The sequence below is a fragment of the Daktulosphaira vitifoliae genome, unplaced genomic scaffold (genome assembly GCF_025091365.1).
Source record: "Daktulosphaira vitifoliae isolate Bord-2020 unplaced genomic scaffold, ASM2509136v1 Scaffold_1, whole genome shotgun sequence".
NCBI classification, from domain to species: Eukaryota; Metazoa; Arthropoda; class Insecta; order Hemiptera; family Phylloxeridae; genus Daktulosphaira; species Daktulosphaira vitifoliae.
In genome coordinates this window covers 58083173-58103099 of record NW_026099572.1, presented here as the reverse complement: position 1 = coordinate 58103099, position 19927 = coordinate 58083173, and the positions used below count along the sequence as shown (strand labels likewise).

Genomic DNA, 19927 nt, shown 5'->3' with positions numbered 1-19927 from the left:
ACCAATGTCCAAAGTTTAAACTTTCTTCCTGTTAATGAAATGTTCACTGAGAAAATGATTGAATGAAAATATATCGCATAATACGCCAGACAATAACTTTTGTATTTAAAATTATTAGAAAAATATTGTAAGAAATAATAACAAACAATATTTCTAAGTAAATATTCAAAATACTCTATTAAATAAAACTAAGGTCCAAAGGTGTATAATCTGTTCAGTTGTCTTAATCGACGGATTAAATAGGGTGTAACACTCGGGAATGCTTACGGGTGTACGATTACTTTGTATACAACAATATAACCGATGTAATCCAAAATGAAATCCAGCAGATACAATCAAGGGCATGTTACACGGTATCGTTAATTTAATAAACACGACCGTCGTCCGACAGGTCACATTTTACCGCAGAGGGTAAATTTAATTAGAAAGTTGAGATGAATTTAGATTTACCAATCAACGAACGAGTTTCAGCAATTTTGTTTTGACTGTCGCAAAATTGCATAAAGATTAAGGCCAGTTATGCAAGTTTTTACTGAACACTTAAAAATCTCAATACGTAAAACAAAACTCCAAGTAAATGATTTTAACTGCCGTTAAAGCCACTTAAACTTTAAAAAACGAGAGCACATTTTTTTCAAGTATTATTGATAATAAACATACATTTATAACACGAAGGTAATCTGAATCTTGTAAAAATTAAAAATAATTCCTAAATTATTTATATTTTTTAAGTAATTGAATGGGTACTGTCAAACAGATCACATTACATACTAAGTCCAAACCATTTTTGAAATACATAAACTAGAAAAAGCGTCAGACTATTTTTCAAATAAAAATAATATTAAAAATTAATTTTTAAAAAAAATGTTTTTGATTAGTAGAAATATATATATAGTAAATAATTTTAAAATATATTAAGATGTTACTTGAGTCAAATAAAAATTTGTATGAATCTACATCAATTCCCTTTTTAATTAATTATACTAAGATTTATATATATTTTTTTTTTTTTTACAACCGTTAGGTTGGTTAATACCATTGGTATATCCTGGGGAAATTTTAAGTGCAGTGGTTTCCCGTTGCCTTCTGCACTTAATATTATAAAGTTATTAAATTCATTATTTTATTTTATATAAATTTAACTAAAGCTTAGTTCTTGGAGTCAAAATAGATTGTAAATTATTTTTCGATACCTACAAAGGTCATCATTTCAAACGTTACAATTTCCTTTGTAAAGAGCACGACATCATTTTTGTTAAAAAATTCTGTGATTTTAATGGCATTTATCTATGAGTTATTATCGACAAGCGCATTTTTACTTTAGTTAATGTTTTTAAACTATCAACTACATTACATCGTATCCTTGACACAAATATAGTAAAAAACTAATAACTATTAAGGAAAAGTGATTTAAGCTGTAATAGGGAGATATCTGAGATAAAAACGAGATTATGAAGATTATTCGTTAATGAGACAATTAACACTGTAGTAGTATTAAGTAATCTTATAAAATCAAATAGTAAAGAGTGTGAAAAAATAGATAAATCACTGTAGTAACCATCGAGAGTTACTACTATTAACTCATTTATCGACCTTGAACACTTGTGTTTTTCAAATATCTATTTATTTAAACTTGTTATGCAACAAATCAAAATTTGTTGATGTTATAATTAACTTATACATTGTAATTTTAGTATTCCAGATACATTACGCAGATAGAATTTTATTAAAAATAATAAGATGATGTTTTTTTAACGTTAGTATAACATATAATATTAAATTAAAATAATAAGAATGCTTTTATATTATTATTTTTAAAGCTGCTATCTGATAAATAATTATGTGTCTTAAAATAAAATCTTTTGATTTGTTTTACTTCTGTATAAAAGATAAAATAAAGTACATAGTCTTTTAAGCTGCTTAAAATACGCTTACATTCATAAATTATTCAAGGAGTTATAAATTGAGTACGTACGTTAAGTAAGCATACTTTAAGAATTGTTAAAACTATTTAATAAGTACGCTTTTAGAGTTATTAAACTGTTTAGCAAAATTTAATTTTTACCTATTTGTCCAATTAAAAAAACGCTTCGATATTTCTAATACATTTTTTTTTTAAATGTTACCTTAATAAGTTCATTATATGTACTGGGAAGAAGCATAGAGCAAACATTATCACTACAGCTACCAACATCTTTGCGGCTTTTCTTCTAGCTTTTATCTGAGCCATAGTGTTCGCACATCCCATAGTGCTATTTCGGTTCAATCCTGTTAAAACATCAATAAATTGAATGTAATTTATAGTAATGAGTGTACAAGATACATTGATTAAAAGCCTACATGCTCGATTTGGAGCGATGCGGTGACTCTGAAAAATAAAACTGAAATTTTTTAGCAACTATATATTTTTTTTGTTTACCAAAAAAAAATTAATAATTATTTAGAAGAACGTTAAGTATGCATCCTATAACAACATTTGTATATAAAAATAAAATTATCATTTAATATTAAAGTTCAAGTAGCTTAATTAAATAAATTTATTTAACTTTAAGTAATTTAACTTTATTTGTGAACCTAAAACTTTAATTAAATAGCAATCCAGACATAAATTTGTATTTTTTGTTTACTTTACTAATTTGTTAACTAATTAAGTTAGTTAATTAAGTTAGCAAAATATTCTTTAATAAAAATGTATAATTAAACATTTCATTTTAAAAATATTTTTGATAGAACAGAATGATTATTATGTAGAAGTTTTGATTTTTAAATAATTTATGGCTTCTAAAAATTTATTTTTTATTACAAGAAAAATTTGAATTTCGTTTGTGGTATTTAAATAAATGTCAAATATTTGTATGGTTAAATTATGATTTATTATAATAAATAAATTATTAAGGGTTTAATATGACATAAGGAATTTAAATATTATAATATTGACGTATATTTATTCTAGCTTTTTCTATAAAAATGGACAATTTATATAATGTATAATATTATTTAATTTTATAAAACCACACTAACGCCTTATTAATCATTCGAATTTTTATTAAGTCTCATTGAATTCTTATAGAAATTAATTTTTTCCGTAATAATATAAAGTGACAGCCTAATTAATCAACAGAACCAACGTGCCTGTAGACCACGAGGATTACATTATTTCTAACTAAAAATTATTTCAATGGGAAAAGTATTGTAGTACTGCCATGGTGGTTATGTTTATTTATTTTATGTGATTGAATCACATAAATCACATAAACTAACATAATGTACAATTCATAAAATTTTTATAAAAATAATCCAAGAGTCGTAATCAGCCTATCAAGTTTACAAAAATTTATTATACTGGGTGCTAAGACAACTCAATATTTATATCGTTACATAATACAAACATTGGCTTAGGGTTTACCAAAAACTTTAGAAATAAATCTTAATATAAAACCAATTGAATATAATATTTCTCGAATGTTGTATTTATGTTTAATGATTTTTAATAAAGTTATATTATCTTATTTGAAGAAATTGAAGTTAAAACATATATGTAGCTACTGTTTGATAGCTCGATATCTAGTAGTAAAACGTAAATCAATATTTAATTCAAGTAAGATAAAAAGTTTGAAACCATGTCTATGCTATAAGTTGTAAAAAAACTTTTTTCTATATTTCCTAACTATTTGAATTTGAAAACTACTTGTGTTCAATCGTGATAATGCGAACTAAGCAAAATAAATATAAGTTCACAACTTCTGTTCTCCTTAATGAAGTGAAAAATAAATAGCTTGTTCTCACAATAAATTTAGGGCGATGAGTTTATTCATACCGTTTTGATTTTGAGAGTTATACATCTGTACGGTTTCTGAATGGCCTGGAATATTGTCTGACTTCCAAAGTACTTTGACAATTTGATAATAAGTGACTGACATAAGCGACAATGGTAATATGTATAGAATAATTGTTTTCGCTACTTGATATGTAGTTTCTGATTCTTTACTCCAGAGGGCTTCACATTGAGTTAGATAGACACCATTCGCCAGACGAGGAGTATGGTTGATGGCTTCCAGTACATAAAGTTCAGGTAAATCTAAAAAAAAGTCATATTTGAAAAAAAAGATAAAAAAAAAAAAATGTAAATGTAAATTATTTTTTAGTTTTATGTTACTATAAAACTTTAAATTACATATATAGAACCTATTTCTATATAGTAATGTAAATAAATAACTTTTACTCTCATATGATTTACGCGCGTTATATATTTATGAAGTTGCTTTTCATACATTTGTTTACATCATCATCGAAAGGTTCTTTTGATAAAATATATCATAAAGGTAATATCTACTTTGATAGATTATGCATTATGCATATCTATCTACTCATAAAATGTGATTATGGTATAATATTCACTCAAGTATACTTTTTCTTAAGTAGGTTACCCCTGTTATTTTTTTAACTTAATTGAAACCTTCAATTACAATTTGTGTCTCTATTCAGTAATATTTAATATGAATTTAATTTATCTTCAAAATAAAACATATTTTAGTTGAATAAAAAATATTAGCCTGTTTTATAAAATAAATCTTTATTTTTTTAATTGAACATTAGTTATGTTAATATCCAAAAAAAATGAATACATTCTATATCCGACACAGAGAGGGTTCAGCATAGTGGAACTAAAATATTAATAATATATAATCACTATCATAAAACGCTTCGATACGATAATTCTCTAAGAAAAATCAATTTCGTTAGATTATTATTACTTCAGAATGAATTCATTATTGGTTATTGCTGGTAATAGTAACTTTTTTAGTTAAAATGTAACGAGTAAGATAGATTACCTATTGCTTAACCACATTTAATAATATTCAGGCTTTAAAAATATATGCATTGAAATATGCTTAAATCTTTTAATAAATGAAACCAAGTAAACTTTTTACAATATTAGACCTTATGTAACGGTGAATTACATTCATATTCTTTAATGAACTGGTTGGTTTGTTTTATTTCTATTTAAAATGATTAAAATAAGTATTTTTAAATACACTGTCGTATAATGTCATTGAAACATCGATTTTGAACCTCAATTCCTGTGTTAAATATATACATTTAATATAGTTTATATATAACAGTATACTGTTATATAAAATACATTATGATAAAAAAAGTATATTTCTCAGTATTGAATTAATTTAAAAATAAAAAAGTTAATTAATATAAAAACTATTTAAAGAAAAATATCAAGGGGATGTTTATAGTTATTATTTAAACGATATTTTGTTTTCACGAAAAAAATATTTTTTTTGACTACCAAAAAGTATTATGTTTTCTCTAAACATGGAAAAAGTATTTTTTCAAGTTTGCATATTTACTTTTAATGGTTTCAGCAACAGTTAACACTACTTTGTGATTTCACATGAGAAAAACCATAACACATTATTTTCAAGAAAACAACAACATTTTTCTTTAATATTCATGCGAATCTAAAAAAATTAAAAATAAGTTCATGACAAAAAGCGACTGAATAAGTTCGGTGATCCTTTTTTATAATTTCGTTATCATCGATAAATCTGAGAATTTTACCAACTTAATATTTCTATAGAGTTGTCAAAAATCGTCAACATTTTATAAAATACAATTCATTTTTTTTACAGTCGAACCAATAGATGGAACAGGTAATCGAAACTATTTTTTTGAAATAGAATTAGAGATCCATTTTTAGGTTAGATTACAAATCTTTTGTTGATATCGGGAAATTTAATAATTAGTGAATAAAGCTTTACTGATCACCCTATGCAATGAACAAACAACGATCTAAAAAAAATACTGTTAGCCCGTTATTTGAAATTCTGGAGACGATTTGTTGTTAAAGATTTTTGTATAACTATTCGAATTAATTATGAGACGTCAAAAATTAGATTATTTGTCAGAAAAATTATTGGGAATTAAAAAAAAAAAAAATTGTATAAATGCTTTCATGCAAATTATATTATTTAAATTCATCAAACATTAAAAAGAGAAGTAATAAAATTACACAACTTTTATTTTGGCAACTAAAAAATGCTAACAATCACTAAAATACCAATAAATTATAATATGTGATGCCTAAATTATTAGGCATCACAGTTAAGAAGAAAACGGTTTAATAGAACTTTTTATCTTACCAGACAAAAATCCTAAAATCCATATGATAATAATGGCTGTTCTTGCACGACTAGTGGTCGACTTGAATTTTAGCGGATGACATATGGCATACCAACGGTCAATTGATATTGAGGTTAGTGTCAGAACAGAAACCGAAATTGATACTGTCTGAAAAATAATAAATTAAATATTTATTATAAGGTATAAACTAATCATCATGATGTGCTTTTAAGCACTAACTGATGTTTGGATTAAACAAACCCGCCTTGAAAGGATTTAGTGTAAATATTAGTTTGAAGAGAAAAAAAATGTGTTTTAAAAGCTTTAGGTTTTTCCTGCTGATTGACAACTATAGTCATATAGCTTTATTAACAGTTTCAATAATATGAAGACCCAATAATTTAATGACAACTAAAGTTTTATTTTTCTATGTTGTATATGACGTAACGTGCATAATATTTCAACACAACAACCCGTTAATAAAATATTGTTAGGGATCAGTGGACGTTGACAGTAACATCAGTTTATCCCTTGTATAAGCTCAAAGAAAAATAACACTCTCACATGCATACACTTTGATCAAACCAAAGTACCCGACTTTCATTAATGGCAAACATTTGAAAGGTTTTGGTTTCAAGTCAGGTTCTATACTTTATACTATTCCATACATCATTGTATTGTGTTGGCTACATGTGTATAAAGTTACATTTTTGCCATAAAAATTGTTTTTGGTCCCAAATCTAATAAAATTGTTAAAAGGAAAAAGTAATTTAATTATGTTTAAAACTGCTATTAAATATATAGCAGGTTAAATTACTTAATTTAAAATGTTGAATTAACTTTTATTTTAAGAAGTAACTTATTTTATACTGATTATAGTAATTAACTATACAATATAATTAACTTAAGGCCTTATTACAACAAGATATCCTGATAAATTGAGTTAACTGGATAGATTCCAAAAGATAATTGGACTATAATAGTATTTTGTTTGATGAAACTGTTAAGTATTAAACTATTAACTATTAAGTCTTAAATATGTTATAAAAATTTAGAGAATAATATTTCTTATAAAAATATTTTGATAAATGAACAAATATCAATCGTAGTTGTTAAAATTGATCTTGTAGTGAAAAGAATAGGCTTTATGAATAAAATTTTCATTCTTTTTATGATAAAATATTGCTTCATATATTTTTCAAATAAATAGTTACTTGTATAAAAATACATACCGTTAAAAAAAAATGTAAAAAAAATCTAAAAATACACCTATATGTATTGCAACCTAATTTGCACGCACCGACATGTGTTATTTCAAAGTAGAATAAAATTGTGCATAATATATTCATAAATTTAAAAATATCGAATATTGTTTTTTTATATTTATAATATGTTAGTTTTGTGAACCGTATTACGTCATATCACAATAAACTTTACATTTACATTTACTACAACAAAAATTTAACAAATGTTGAACGCGCAATTCGAATTATTATTATTATTATTATTACTCTAATTATCATTAACTTTCTCTCAAAAAAGCAATGCTTGTATTAGAGAAATCTACATTTCTTACCACAACATTGAGAAAGTTCAATATATAAATATTACCTACCCTCATTGATCAGCCACTGATATACCTCTTTATTCGTTCTTGGTATTTAATGTTAATATTGCGCATTTATTAAATGACATAAATAATTTTGGGAGCATAAAGCAATATTATAGGTACGTTTATTATGCCATGTACTGTTTTAAAGTAAAAATATTTATTTTAAAAATGAATAAGAATCAAAAGTAAGAAAATATTCCTTAATAAAAAGTAATTTCGGAATAGGTTTATATAAAAAAATATGTAACATAATTATTCTCAGACAATGAAAACTTTTTTTAATGGATTTTGAAATTCTTTGATATAATTTTGTAGAGCTCTAGAAAATTAAATAAAAAATCATTTTGTTGTTTTATCCTCCGGGATAATTGAATGAATGAAACAGAAAGTCGTAAGTTTTTTTTTTATCTTCTCAGTTATTTATATTTAATAGATTCAAATATAAGTATGACTGTATGCTTATGAATATAGCAGTATTAGATTCTTACTCAGTAGTAAAACCATACCGTTGAATAAAGTTTCGGGAAAATCGATTGGGTTAATGAAATCGTTTGTCTATCATAGTTAGTTTCCATTTTCATTAGAAAATCACTATACAAAGAGTATAAGAAACAAAGGAATTCAGCAAGCGACTGATGTTGTCACAGAACACCCTACCTGTTGTAGTCACGGGTCGGTAATCCCAAGTAAACGGTATAGTTATCTTAAAACGACCATAGTAAATTCTAAAAAGTAATTTGCAATAAAATATTATTATTGTACACCCCATGTGAAATAGTTTGAGCTACAAGTCTCATAATAAAAACGTACGATATAGGTAGCGGGTAATTGTTTAACTGCCATTAAACTAAACTAAAATAAGTCATATTATTAAAGGATCATTTAAAACGGTAACTTGATTTAATTTAAAATTTTCAGTAAAATAACAAAATTAAAACTCTCACTTTAATATAATAACTCAATGTTTCAAATTACAATAGTTTTGCATCGAAGCTAAAAAATATTAAAATTCATATTACTAAAGAAAACTAAATAAATGTTCATAATATATTGTTAATATAACATGGAATATCAATAATGATTTAAAAAAGTATACTCTTCAAGGTAGTAAGGACGAGTAAAGTTATTTAAAAATCCAAACATTTTTCTAAAAAAATTTAACTAATTAACTCATAATTTTTAAGTAAGGCCAAATTATTACCCAAGAATAATAATTTACACAAGCATCGTGGTGGGTATAAGTTATAAGCAACTAAATACTTTTATGTAAATCAAAAAACTGAATGAATATTTAATTTATTTGTCTAACCGTATATTTACGATATTCTCATTATGAAATGTTTTATATCAAGATACAATATGATCTAGAGATACAAATACTAAGTATTAATTTTTCACTGTTACATACAATATATTCAATGTCACCGTTAAATAATTGTGCATTTAATTTATTTTTATGGAATATACTTGTAAAATTTTTGAAGCAAGACATCAATAATATATGATCAAAATTTAAGTATAACAGTTTTAATACAAATATGTCTTTGATAAAGTAATACCGACCAGTATTTTTTTATTATTTCTCTGCATTTGTTATTAGAATATGTTTTTTATTCGTTTGCGATACGAACCAATAAGAGAAAAGGCGTAATAATACAAATAACATTCTGAAAGAATTGAGTTTTTGATTGTTTCACCGACCAATGCGCACAGTTTGAGATTTTCAATTATTTTATTCACTGCACTCTTATATCTAGTCCTAAGATTTATAGTTGAACGTATCCGGTGCAGAGTGTTCATAACAGACAACAAGAAAGGCATGTCATAATCTATCTACATTTTTATAAAAACCCTGAATTCAGTGAATATTTACCTGCTAAGGCTTTACGCAGATTATATAGGGCATAGGTATAAATTTCAGGTCTGATAAATCTACCTACCAATTTGTTTGCGAGTTGATAGAAAAATTAATTTTTTCTAGCCTTTTAAGTGTTATTTAACACATTTTCTGTTTAAATATTTTCGCTTAAATAATTCTTAAACGATATAAACATATTTTTTTGTGAGCATATTTATTTTTAGCTTCGATGCGAAGCTGAGAAGGTATTAATTTTACCATGATGTGTTTATTTTTTTTTTTATTTTATTTTTTTTTTTTTGGTGTCTGTCACTACTTTTTCTCAGCTCTCACTGGACCGATTTCTTTTAACAATACGTCAAAAGATCACAAATTGTATCTAGTTGAAGACATTACCCTTAAAAATTTAAAAATTTTCCCTCGTTCCCCGCAAATGGGGGAAATATCCAAAAAAATTACAAATTTAAAAATCGACAAATTTTGTCATTTTTTTCACTTTTTTTTCTTAAAACTTCCATAACTTTTTCAAAAATCAACAAATCAACATAATTTTTTTTTAAACTAAAACCTTAGATATTTTCCTTTCATTTGATATAATTTTTTTGAAAATTTAACACTTAACCTGCTCATGGGGGGGGATTTAAAATTGCAACTTTTTTACAAAAACTAACTTTTTCAACTTAATTTTTGAAAATGTTCCGGAAATACTGCGTCCTTTAAACATATATCAAATTAAAGCTTATTTTATGTACTATAAAATGAAAAAAAAAAATTTGTCCCGACACTTTATCTTCTGCATGTAAACGGTTGCCGTAGTTAAAAAAACACTATTTTTGTGTTAAAATTTTCGATTTTCAATTTTTAATTTTCAACTTAAAAATGCTATAACTTTTCGAAAAATGCATGTATCAGCACAATTTTTTTTTTTCTAAATACATTATAAGTACATCTTCCATTTGACATACTTTTTATTAAAATTAGACAATTTCCCCTTATATAGGGGGGGTTCAAACTTTGAAACATTGTATAAAAAATAGAACTTTTTCAACTGAACTTTTGAAAATGTTCCGGAAATACTGCGTCCTTTAAACATATATCAAATTAAAGCTTTTTTTATGTACTATAAAATGAAAAAAAAAAATTTGTCCCGACACCTTATCTTCTATGTGCAAATGGCTGTCGAAATTATAAAAAAAATGTAATATTTGCGATAAAAATCACCTTTTATAACGATGTTTTTTGTACTTAAAACTGCCATAACTTTTTCAAATATTAACTAATCAAAATAATATTTCTTTATATTGAAACCTTAGGTAATTTTCTTTCATTTGATATCATTTTTTTTTGAAAATCTAACACTTATTCTGCTCACAGGGGGGATTTAAAATAGCAACTTTTTTACAAAAACTAACTTTTTCAACTTAATTTTTGAAAATGTTCCGGAAATACTGCGTCCTTTAAACATATATCAAATTAAAGCTTATTTTATGTACTACTAAATGAAAAAAAAAAATTTGTCCCGACGACCTATCTTCTATGCGCAAAAGGCTACCGTATTTAAAAATATGCTATTTTTTATTAAAATTCTAGGTTTTGTATTTTATTTTATTTTAAAATATTTTATTAGGGGAATAAACTGACTTTCATGAATATTATATAATTTCATTGACATAGAATAAAGTTCATAAGACATATGATATTATACTTATTAACATTTTTTACTTTTTTAAAGTCGAAAAAGTAATTTTTAAATTTGAGTTAGCTTAAATAGCCAATTTTATCATGCAACAAAAATCAACGAATAGTTGCCGAATGGGTAACACCTTGATCTTTAACGCCTAGGGTACGAGGTTCAAATCCGTTTGTGGCTTCTAAAATTTTGCATTTTTTTTTTGAGTTAGAATAGAATTTTCAAATCATTTGATATTTATCTCATTTAGATTCAATAATTTCAATAAATATAAAGGATCTTATCACTATAGTCTCCCCTCGTGAGAAGAAATTGATATTCATGTTAATATTATTTTACTATGTGGTTCTTTTTCTGGCTACGATTTATTTTGCCAACCCTCACTAGACCTACTTTTTTCAACGATACGTCAAATGATTCATTTAAGTTTATGATATTTAAGTTAATGATTAGTTTAAGTTATTACTCTTAAAAATCAAAAAAATATTCCTTATTCAAATAAAAAGTAGCTTAACTAGATTTGTCCATACAAACAATTAAAATCATTAATTTTTAATATTCTTAAATTATTTATTGTCGAATTAAATTTGATATGATAAAAGTATTCAACTACAAAAGTAAATAATTTTACTTTATAATTTATTAATTTTTTAACTCTATTTCTGTGTGCTACTACCAGTCTATAATATGCCAAATTTTTTAGTAATATGTTGCTATATAAATCATAAATTTAAAAAAAAAATGATTTTTAGTTTCACCTGAAGTTAACGATGGAGTTTTACAATTATAATTATATTTTTGATAATATGCTCAATTGAGTAAATCTTTTTAACTACTTTGGTTTGATTGGTTCATTTAATTAAAGTAAATTATTAAAATTAATTAAGTTCTGAATATTTCAATTGCAGAATTTTTTTAAACACCAAAAGTTATTAGGATATGATTACTATTCTTTCTATTTCAGTTATCTATTACGATAAAAATGTAAAAAAATCGAATTTTTCTGACAAATGTACTGTAATTAGTAATTATAAAATTTCCAGATTGCATATTAATCTTAAAAATTTCATTTTTTTCAATTTAATAATGTCAATTTCAAACTTGCAAGTTGAACTATAAGTTATGGTAACAAATTCATTTTTTAGCTTCGATGCGAAGCTGAGAAGGTATTTTTCATTAAAACTTTCACTTTAAAAGACAATAAAAAATAGGTTCAAAATGATTACCTTTAACATATTAAAAATCAAAATCAGTATTAATTTAATACAATTTTTTTTGTTCTTAATTATTTTTTTTTATATGTAAATACTTATTTTTTAATAATAAGTAATAATATTAAAACTTAGAAGTAATAGAAAAAGTTTAATTGCACATTTGAAAACATCACGAAAAGTTTATTTAGAAAAGTATATTTTTTTTCTGATGAAAGTTCCTTTTGTTTAGTGTATTTATTCATAAGTAACAAAATTTTTTTATTAAAAAGTATTGCATAAATTCCTTTAAATTTGTATACGCATTAAAAGTATATGAATATACAACTCCTTTTTATTTTTATAATATCTCCGTAAAAATTACAATATTATATTATTGAATACCACTTTCATACTCAATTTAATTACTGTAATTATTATGTATTCATATATTATAGTTATAAATCGGGGTAAAATTAAGGGAATAAGTGTTATTGTTGTTTTTGAAATAATCTACCAATTTCATTTTTTTCTATTTAATAATATTTATTTCAAACTTGCAAGTTGAGTTAAAAGTTATGGTAATAAATTCATTTTTTTTTTATTAAAACTTTCACTTTAAAGAACAAAAAGAAGTAGGTTCAAAATGATTACTTTTAACATATTAAAAATCAATAATAATTTGAAAATAATTAATTATAAAAATTATATAATATATAATTAAAATAATTACTAATCTGGATATAATTAAGGAAATAGGAGTTGATGTTGGGTTGGGTTGGTTACATTTTTAACTTTATAATGCTATAACTCATTGAAAAGTGTACGAATCAACACAATTTTTTTATGAGAAATAATATTTTTTAATAATCCCTTTTTCATTCGACATACTTTATCTTAATCAGGGTATTAATAAGGAACTAGCAGATAATGTAGCTTTTGTAATTATCCACCAATTTCTTAGAATTAAACACTATCTACTGATTTGCATCGAAGCGTTTCTTATGATAGTGATTTTAATCACTGTCAGATTAAATCTATACTGGACCCAACTATGCAACGTCCCCACTATGCCGCGACTCCACTGTGCTGGGTTTTTTTTAAATAATGTAACTAGTAAAGTATATTTACATTAACGAAATAAATAAATGTTTTACATTTATATATAATTTAATATATATATCCAAGTTATATAATATATGTTTTAAGATGAGGATCACAGGTGGTCTGAACTTCTTCCAGGCACTAATGTGCTTACATTATTTAATATGTAGAGTAAGGCTCTAATAGGTACTCAAAGTAAATTTTATACTATAGGAGACCCCCATGTTAAAAATTCGGCATTGTATATTAACTAAACAGGAAGGTAAAAATGTAAAACAAGATACACTAATAAATGTTTATGATTTTCAAAATTATTTATTACTCGAATTATAATACATAATTTGGTGTGTATAAAGTACTATTAAAATTGACGTTAATTAAATGCATGTATTTTACGTTAAGATATTGCATTAATATTAATTTGGAAAACCAAATGATTAAAACTATAATTTTTATTACAATCATTATTATTGTTACTGTATTAAAATAAAACATTTAGAACATTATTAATTACTAAACACTGTCAATTATTGTTAGATTTTGTAATTCATTGTAATTTGGACAACAAACAATAACTTCAACTGAGTAAATTTCCTTGTTATATTTTACATGAAAAATTAACTATCATTTATCCCTATTGTTTTAAGGCTGAGTTTAACATTACTTTTAAAATTTTACATAGTTTGTTATTAAAATTCACCCCTCCACTATTTCAGCTAGAGTAACTTTATGTACATGGGGAAAGGGTCTGAACCCATGGACCATCCGTAAATTGCCACTGCAATATACAATTGGAACTCGCTATAATTTAAAAAATAAGTAAAAATATTTTGTATATTTAATAAATGATAGTTAATAGCAATATTGTAGTATAAAAATATAAATTATTAACAGCCATTTATTAAAATAGAAAAATATTCTTATAATAAGGAAAAAAAAAAAATTATAAAAGATTCCACACTCGACTAGCCTCCCACTCCAATCCCCTAATAAAACGTCTTTCAACTAATGCTATTCCTGGTAATCCTCCGATACGCTTAAAGCACAACTGGTGTAGAGATCTATTAACTTAACTTTAGTTAAAAAATAAAAAACAATCACTTAAAAGTGTCAACAATGGGTGGCTTCTTTTATCAAGTATTCATTGTTATAATTATTTTAGCCAATACTCTTATTGTACCTATAGGGAACAGATTGTGTATATATTAATAAAGGAAAATAAATAATAATAATAAGGAAAATTAAGGAAGACATTTTTCGATAAGAATAAAATATAAAGAAACAATGTGAAACAAATTAATTTTTTTAATTTTCTTGATAAATATATTTTCTTAAAAACAACTTTGTAAAATTCAATAAAAAATATGAAATATGAAAATGATATTACTAGAGTGGTCGTTAAAAAATGACATTTTTATTATACCTCAACTGCCTTAAATTTATTTTGATACTCATAAAAATAAACCATACAAAATTTCAGACTGATGAATCAATATTAACACATGGCCTAGGGTCTTTAAAGTTAAGTAAAATTATCATTAAAATAAAACCTGAATATTTCACCATAACGGTTTTCCTGATCAACTTATAACTGAATTTATATAACAACTTATTACTTAAAATAAAAATATAATTTTTATTTATTTTCTATTACTACTTTTTAAAAATATTAAATTAACTTCAATGTTTATTATTATTATTTTTTTAATTCTACTTTGGTCTAATCTTAGATTTTGTCCAAGAAGTTGTGGACTATATTGTTTTATGTACATGGCGCCATTTAAAGGACAAATTTATTATCTGTTAAATCCAGGATTTTAATCTTATCGTTTGTACCCTTTTTAATTATAATTGTGCTCATAAGTGATAGAGTTTGATATTACAGTTAAATTAATTATTTCACAACGTAAAAATAAAAATTAAAACAAAACTAATTACGCTATGTAAAAACTAATTCATCACTGTTTCTAGCGATATAAAGTATACGAGACTGAACAATGTTAAATTTTAATAATTTATTGATAGCATTACCTAAAAATAATTTACTAAAAGTAGGATTTCCCGAATTTTTGAGAGTTTTACATATTTTTTTCTGTTGATGGCAATTTCGACATATATGAATGATACTATTACCATAAAAATTATATTTTTGAAATAGCATTCGTGAGTTAACACAATCGTAGTTATAATTTGAACAGAAAAAATTTATGGTGAAAATTTAAGCTTGTCATAAGGCACGTTTGAACATTGATTTATTGGTCTGCAATTGGTGTAGTTCATTTCTATGAATATTAAAATTAATTTTAGGAGAGTCTGTGGTAAAATAAAAAAAGTTTAATTTTTAACCTAATAATCGTTATATAATTCATCCTAATTACTAAATATCTACTATATTATAATTTATGTTAAAAGTTTTTGCAGTACTAAATATTTACCTAACCAAGTAAATAATTTAATTTCTAACATAAATTTTTTTTCCTTTAGTTACTGACCATAGAAGATATGCATATACATTAAATGAAATACTTGGGCTTCGAACCATAAATTATTTGAAAAGTTAATTTTTTTAATTTAAAAATTTATTGGCATTATAATAAAGTATAAACAACTGATATATATTTTTTTTTGCAAGTGTTCATTTATTGTCTATACAGTTTATTATTTTTCAGTAATCATGTTAGATTCCAGTCAACCGATCAGCCGGATAATTTTAAGTTTGTAAAAAATTACACTACCATTATCTGTAACCACTTGTATAAAAATTGATGGGGTGGAAAAATAATGTACGTAAATTATAACTGATCTCACTTCTTGTACATTGTTGTGTGAGTTTATGTGTGGAAAGATAGTAGATGGTAACCTTCCCATCTTTTTACCGGGGTTTCTCCTAGTAAACAAGATAAAGCATTGTTATATTCTATTATCGCACTAGATACTTCAAAAACTTTGACTAGCCAAAAGTAGTTTCAAATTTCATTTACTTAAATTTATAAGCTTTTAATGCAGACTTAGGCTGTTGTATTTGAAATTGAAAAGATATATTTTGTTTATAAACTTGGTAACTTCATATGTGTTGTCGTACTCGATATATTGATGTGGACAAAAATACATAATATGTATTTTTTTCAATATTTTTAATATGTATTTTTGTTATATCATAACGTTTTTGATATCTATTACATGAATATTCGACTAGACTATTTGAGCATTTGACATGATATTACGGAAGACATTTAACAGAAATATATGTGCTAAACTAGTTGAGTAGATAGATTTAAGTAAAATTACTTTCTTTTTATAGATTAAATTTTAAGTATCAGTTTAGCTTTGTTTCAGTCATTATAATTTATATTCTTAACAATGATTTGATTATTATTAAGTTTTAGCAAATCATTAGATAAAAGAATTTGAAAAATATTTCTGTTTTATTTGCAAGTGTAACGGTGTACAAGCACACTATGATAATTTTAGTGAAAATTAAATTTGTAAAAGGCAATTCTAAATTTAATTAAAAAATTTAGGGTTTTTGTTGATATTAGTTACGTTTCATATGAAGAATAATGGATTTTTTATTTATAATTATATCATTAATGTTAATAAATAATACAAAAAGTTTGAACTTTTCACGAAAAGTTTTTTTCTCTTGAAGTATAATAAAGTTCATTAAAAGATTTAAATAACTAGTCTTGGCTTAATTAACTTAATTAGACTAACTGGATTTTAGTTGGACATAAATTAAATATAAGGTGTTCAGTAAGTAAGGAAACAGATTTCCATTGTTCTCATTGTTTAAAACAATTGACCTGTTTCCTTACTTACTGAACACTCTGTACATTGTATACTGCATTTTTATTCATAGTATTGATTATTTATCTTTTATTGGAATAAATAAAGTATAATATCGTTTAAAAACACCCTGAAGAAAATTATTGTTTGAAATACTAAAATATTATCGTACGATTAAATAGTTCTATCAAAAAATATATTTTTAAAAAGTATACTAAAAGAGTTTCTGTGGTACTTTTTGTGTACTTTCTTTGTAAGTGTAGCACTTATCATTTAATAGAAAAAATTATTTTACTTTTTTGAAAAAATATTAGGATTCAAGTGTTCTTGTTACTTGCAACAATATCGATATTTCGATTTTCCCACGATATCGATTATTTTTGAGAAATCGCGATAATCAAAAAAATATTTGTATAAAAAAAATTATTTGAATTTTGGTTACCTTGTTATAAAATATATATTATTTTATATCAGGTCAAAAACAGTTCGTGATAACCTTGTTGACATTTTTCGTATTAAAATATATTATGAAATATAGAATTAAGATAAGACGAAAATGATACTTATTGATACAAAATTCTATTCTTAGATCAGGTTTTTATTATTATAACATTGTTGTTATTCCTATTTTTACAAAAAACGAACTAAGTAAGGTAAGAGGAGAATTAGATATAGAAATTTTAGAATTAGAAGATATACAGCAATTGGTTAAAACTCAATTCGAAAATTTCGACAAAATTATTGAGCGTAAAGAAAAAAAATTAAATCCCTATTAGATGATGGTGATAAAGAAAATTATGTTTTATATATTATTTTATTCTATAAAAGTTTTTATTTAATTTTTGAAAAGAAGAAAAATTGTTTTCAGTTATGACAAAGCAATAAAAAAATGTTAACAGAAATTTTTTTGTTATTATTTAAAACCAAAAAACTGAAACTATAATACTATTATTCAATAAAGAACAATTCCATCCATTAAATATAAACAACATACAAGGAATCAGTAAGTAAGGAAATAGATCGATTGTTATAAACAATGAGAATAATATAAGACCGTTCCCTTATTTATTGAACACCTATATAAAGTGTTCAGTTAGGAAACGGGTTTCTATTGTTCTAATTGTTAATAACAATAGACCTAATTCCTTACTTACTGAACACCCTGTATAACGATAAAGTCTTGTAACCAAAAAAAATTTGAAAATAAATTTCATTATCGTTATGAAATACGGATATTAACTATATTATTTAATATTAATATTATTATTTGATTTTTACAACGATGGTAATTTAAAACGATAATCTTGAAAATAAAAAATACATGAAAACATTTAAATATTAAATTTAATTTTGAATATAATTTTTCAATATTGCAATATAATATTGTTGACATTTGGTACGATATTAATATCTAAAAATATATCGTAAATATACCCAACTTGCAATTAATTCAAAGAAATATTACCAATAGCATTTATTTTATCTACAAAATAGCGTTATTATATTTTTAACACTGCATCTTTAAAACAAGTGGTTTATACGTGTTTAGAACACCAAAAATGTCAACATTTACATTGGTCTTATGCGACGTTTTAAAGTGTTTATTTATGTTTTAAACAGATTTAAAAAAAAAATGTTTTTAAATAACCCAGTAACAAAACCTTATGTGAACCTAAAAAGATGTTTAATTATGTTTAATAGCAGAGAATACAAACGTTTAATGATAATAAATATGATAAATATTCATACTTAATAATAAACGTTAATTAATTAAAGTTTATTAAAAACATATTTATATTAAATAGTAAATCAGTTAAACTTTATAGCAAGAACTTATACATTCTGAATTTAACAAAACTTCTGCTAATTATAAAATTTTTTAGCTATGATACATAATTAGGGAAAAATATTGTTTTACTATGAAATTATCTAATTTAACCTTTAATTTCGTTTGACTGATAAAAAAAAGAAAATTTTGTTTTCACAAAAAACTTTGAAGTATGATTTTCATATAACAATATAATGCCACGAATTTTAAAGTGGTTTTTTATGACGCCCGAGATTTCCTGAACGATGTCTCAAGGAATGATGGCAATAAAATAATATCATTACGCATCATTTGCTTTGTATTAGATACAGAAAATAATGCTTAAAAATATTTTACAGCATCACTATCATGTTTTCGTTATTGAGTACATCTACTAACAGAATTATATCGTTAAGTATTTTGACAAAATTTAAAGTAAATAACTTTTATAGATTGATAAAAAACAATATGTTTTAAATAGGTAATTTTTTTTTTAATTCTTGTGAAAACAATTAATTTATAGTTGATGATTATAATAAAAATATTTATAAAAGGAACTTTATTTCAAATCTCGTTATTAGAATTTTATACATTTTGACAAATTCTATCCCCTACAATGGATCCATAAGAATGTGTTTCTATTGTTTATAATCATAACTAAATTTAGTAAAATGGTAAACGTTTAGTGAAAGATTTTAAAGAGAGTTGAATATTTCACATTCTTTTTAAATAACCTAAATTTAAT

General features: G+C 24.0%; 1 protein-coding gene across 2 annotated transcripts in view; it reads right to left on the bottom strand.

Annotated features, from left to right (window-relative positions):
* LOC126895272 (orexin receptor type 2-like) overlaps positions 1 to 19927 on the bottom strand; it is a 111059-nt gene that overhangs the window by 11272 nt on the left and 79860 nt on the right. For both annotated transcript variants that reach the window (XM_050666954.1, XM_050666956.1), the window contains exons 4-6: positions 6156 to 6303; positions 3818 to 4078; positions 2127 to 2268 (exon numbers count right to left, since the gene is read on the bottom strand). In XM_050666954.1, coding sequence (XP_050522911.1) covers positions 2127 to 2268; positions 3818 to 4078; positions 6156 to 6303 — 551 coding nt within the window. The remainder of the gene's footprint in view (positions 1 to 2126; positions 2269 to 3817; positions 4079 to 6155; positions 6304 to 19927) is intronic.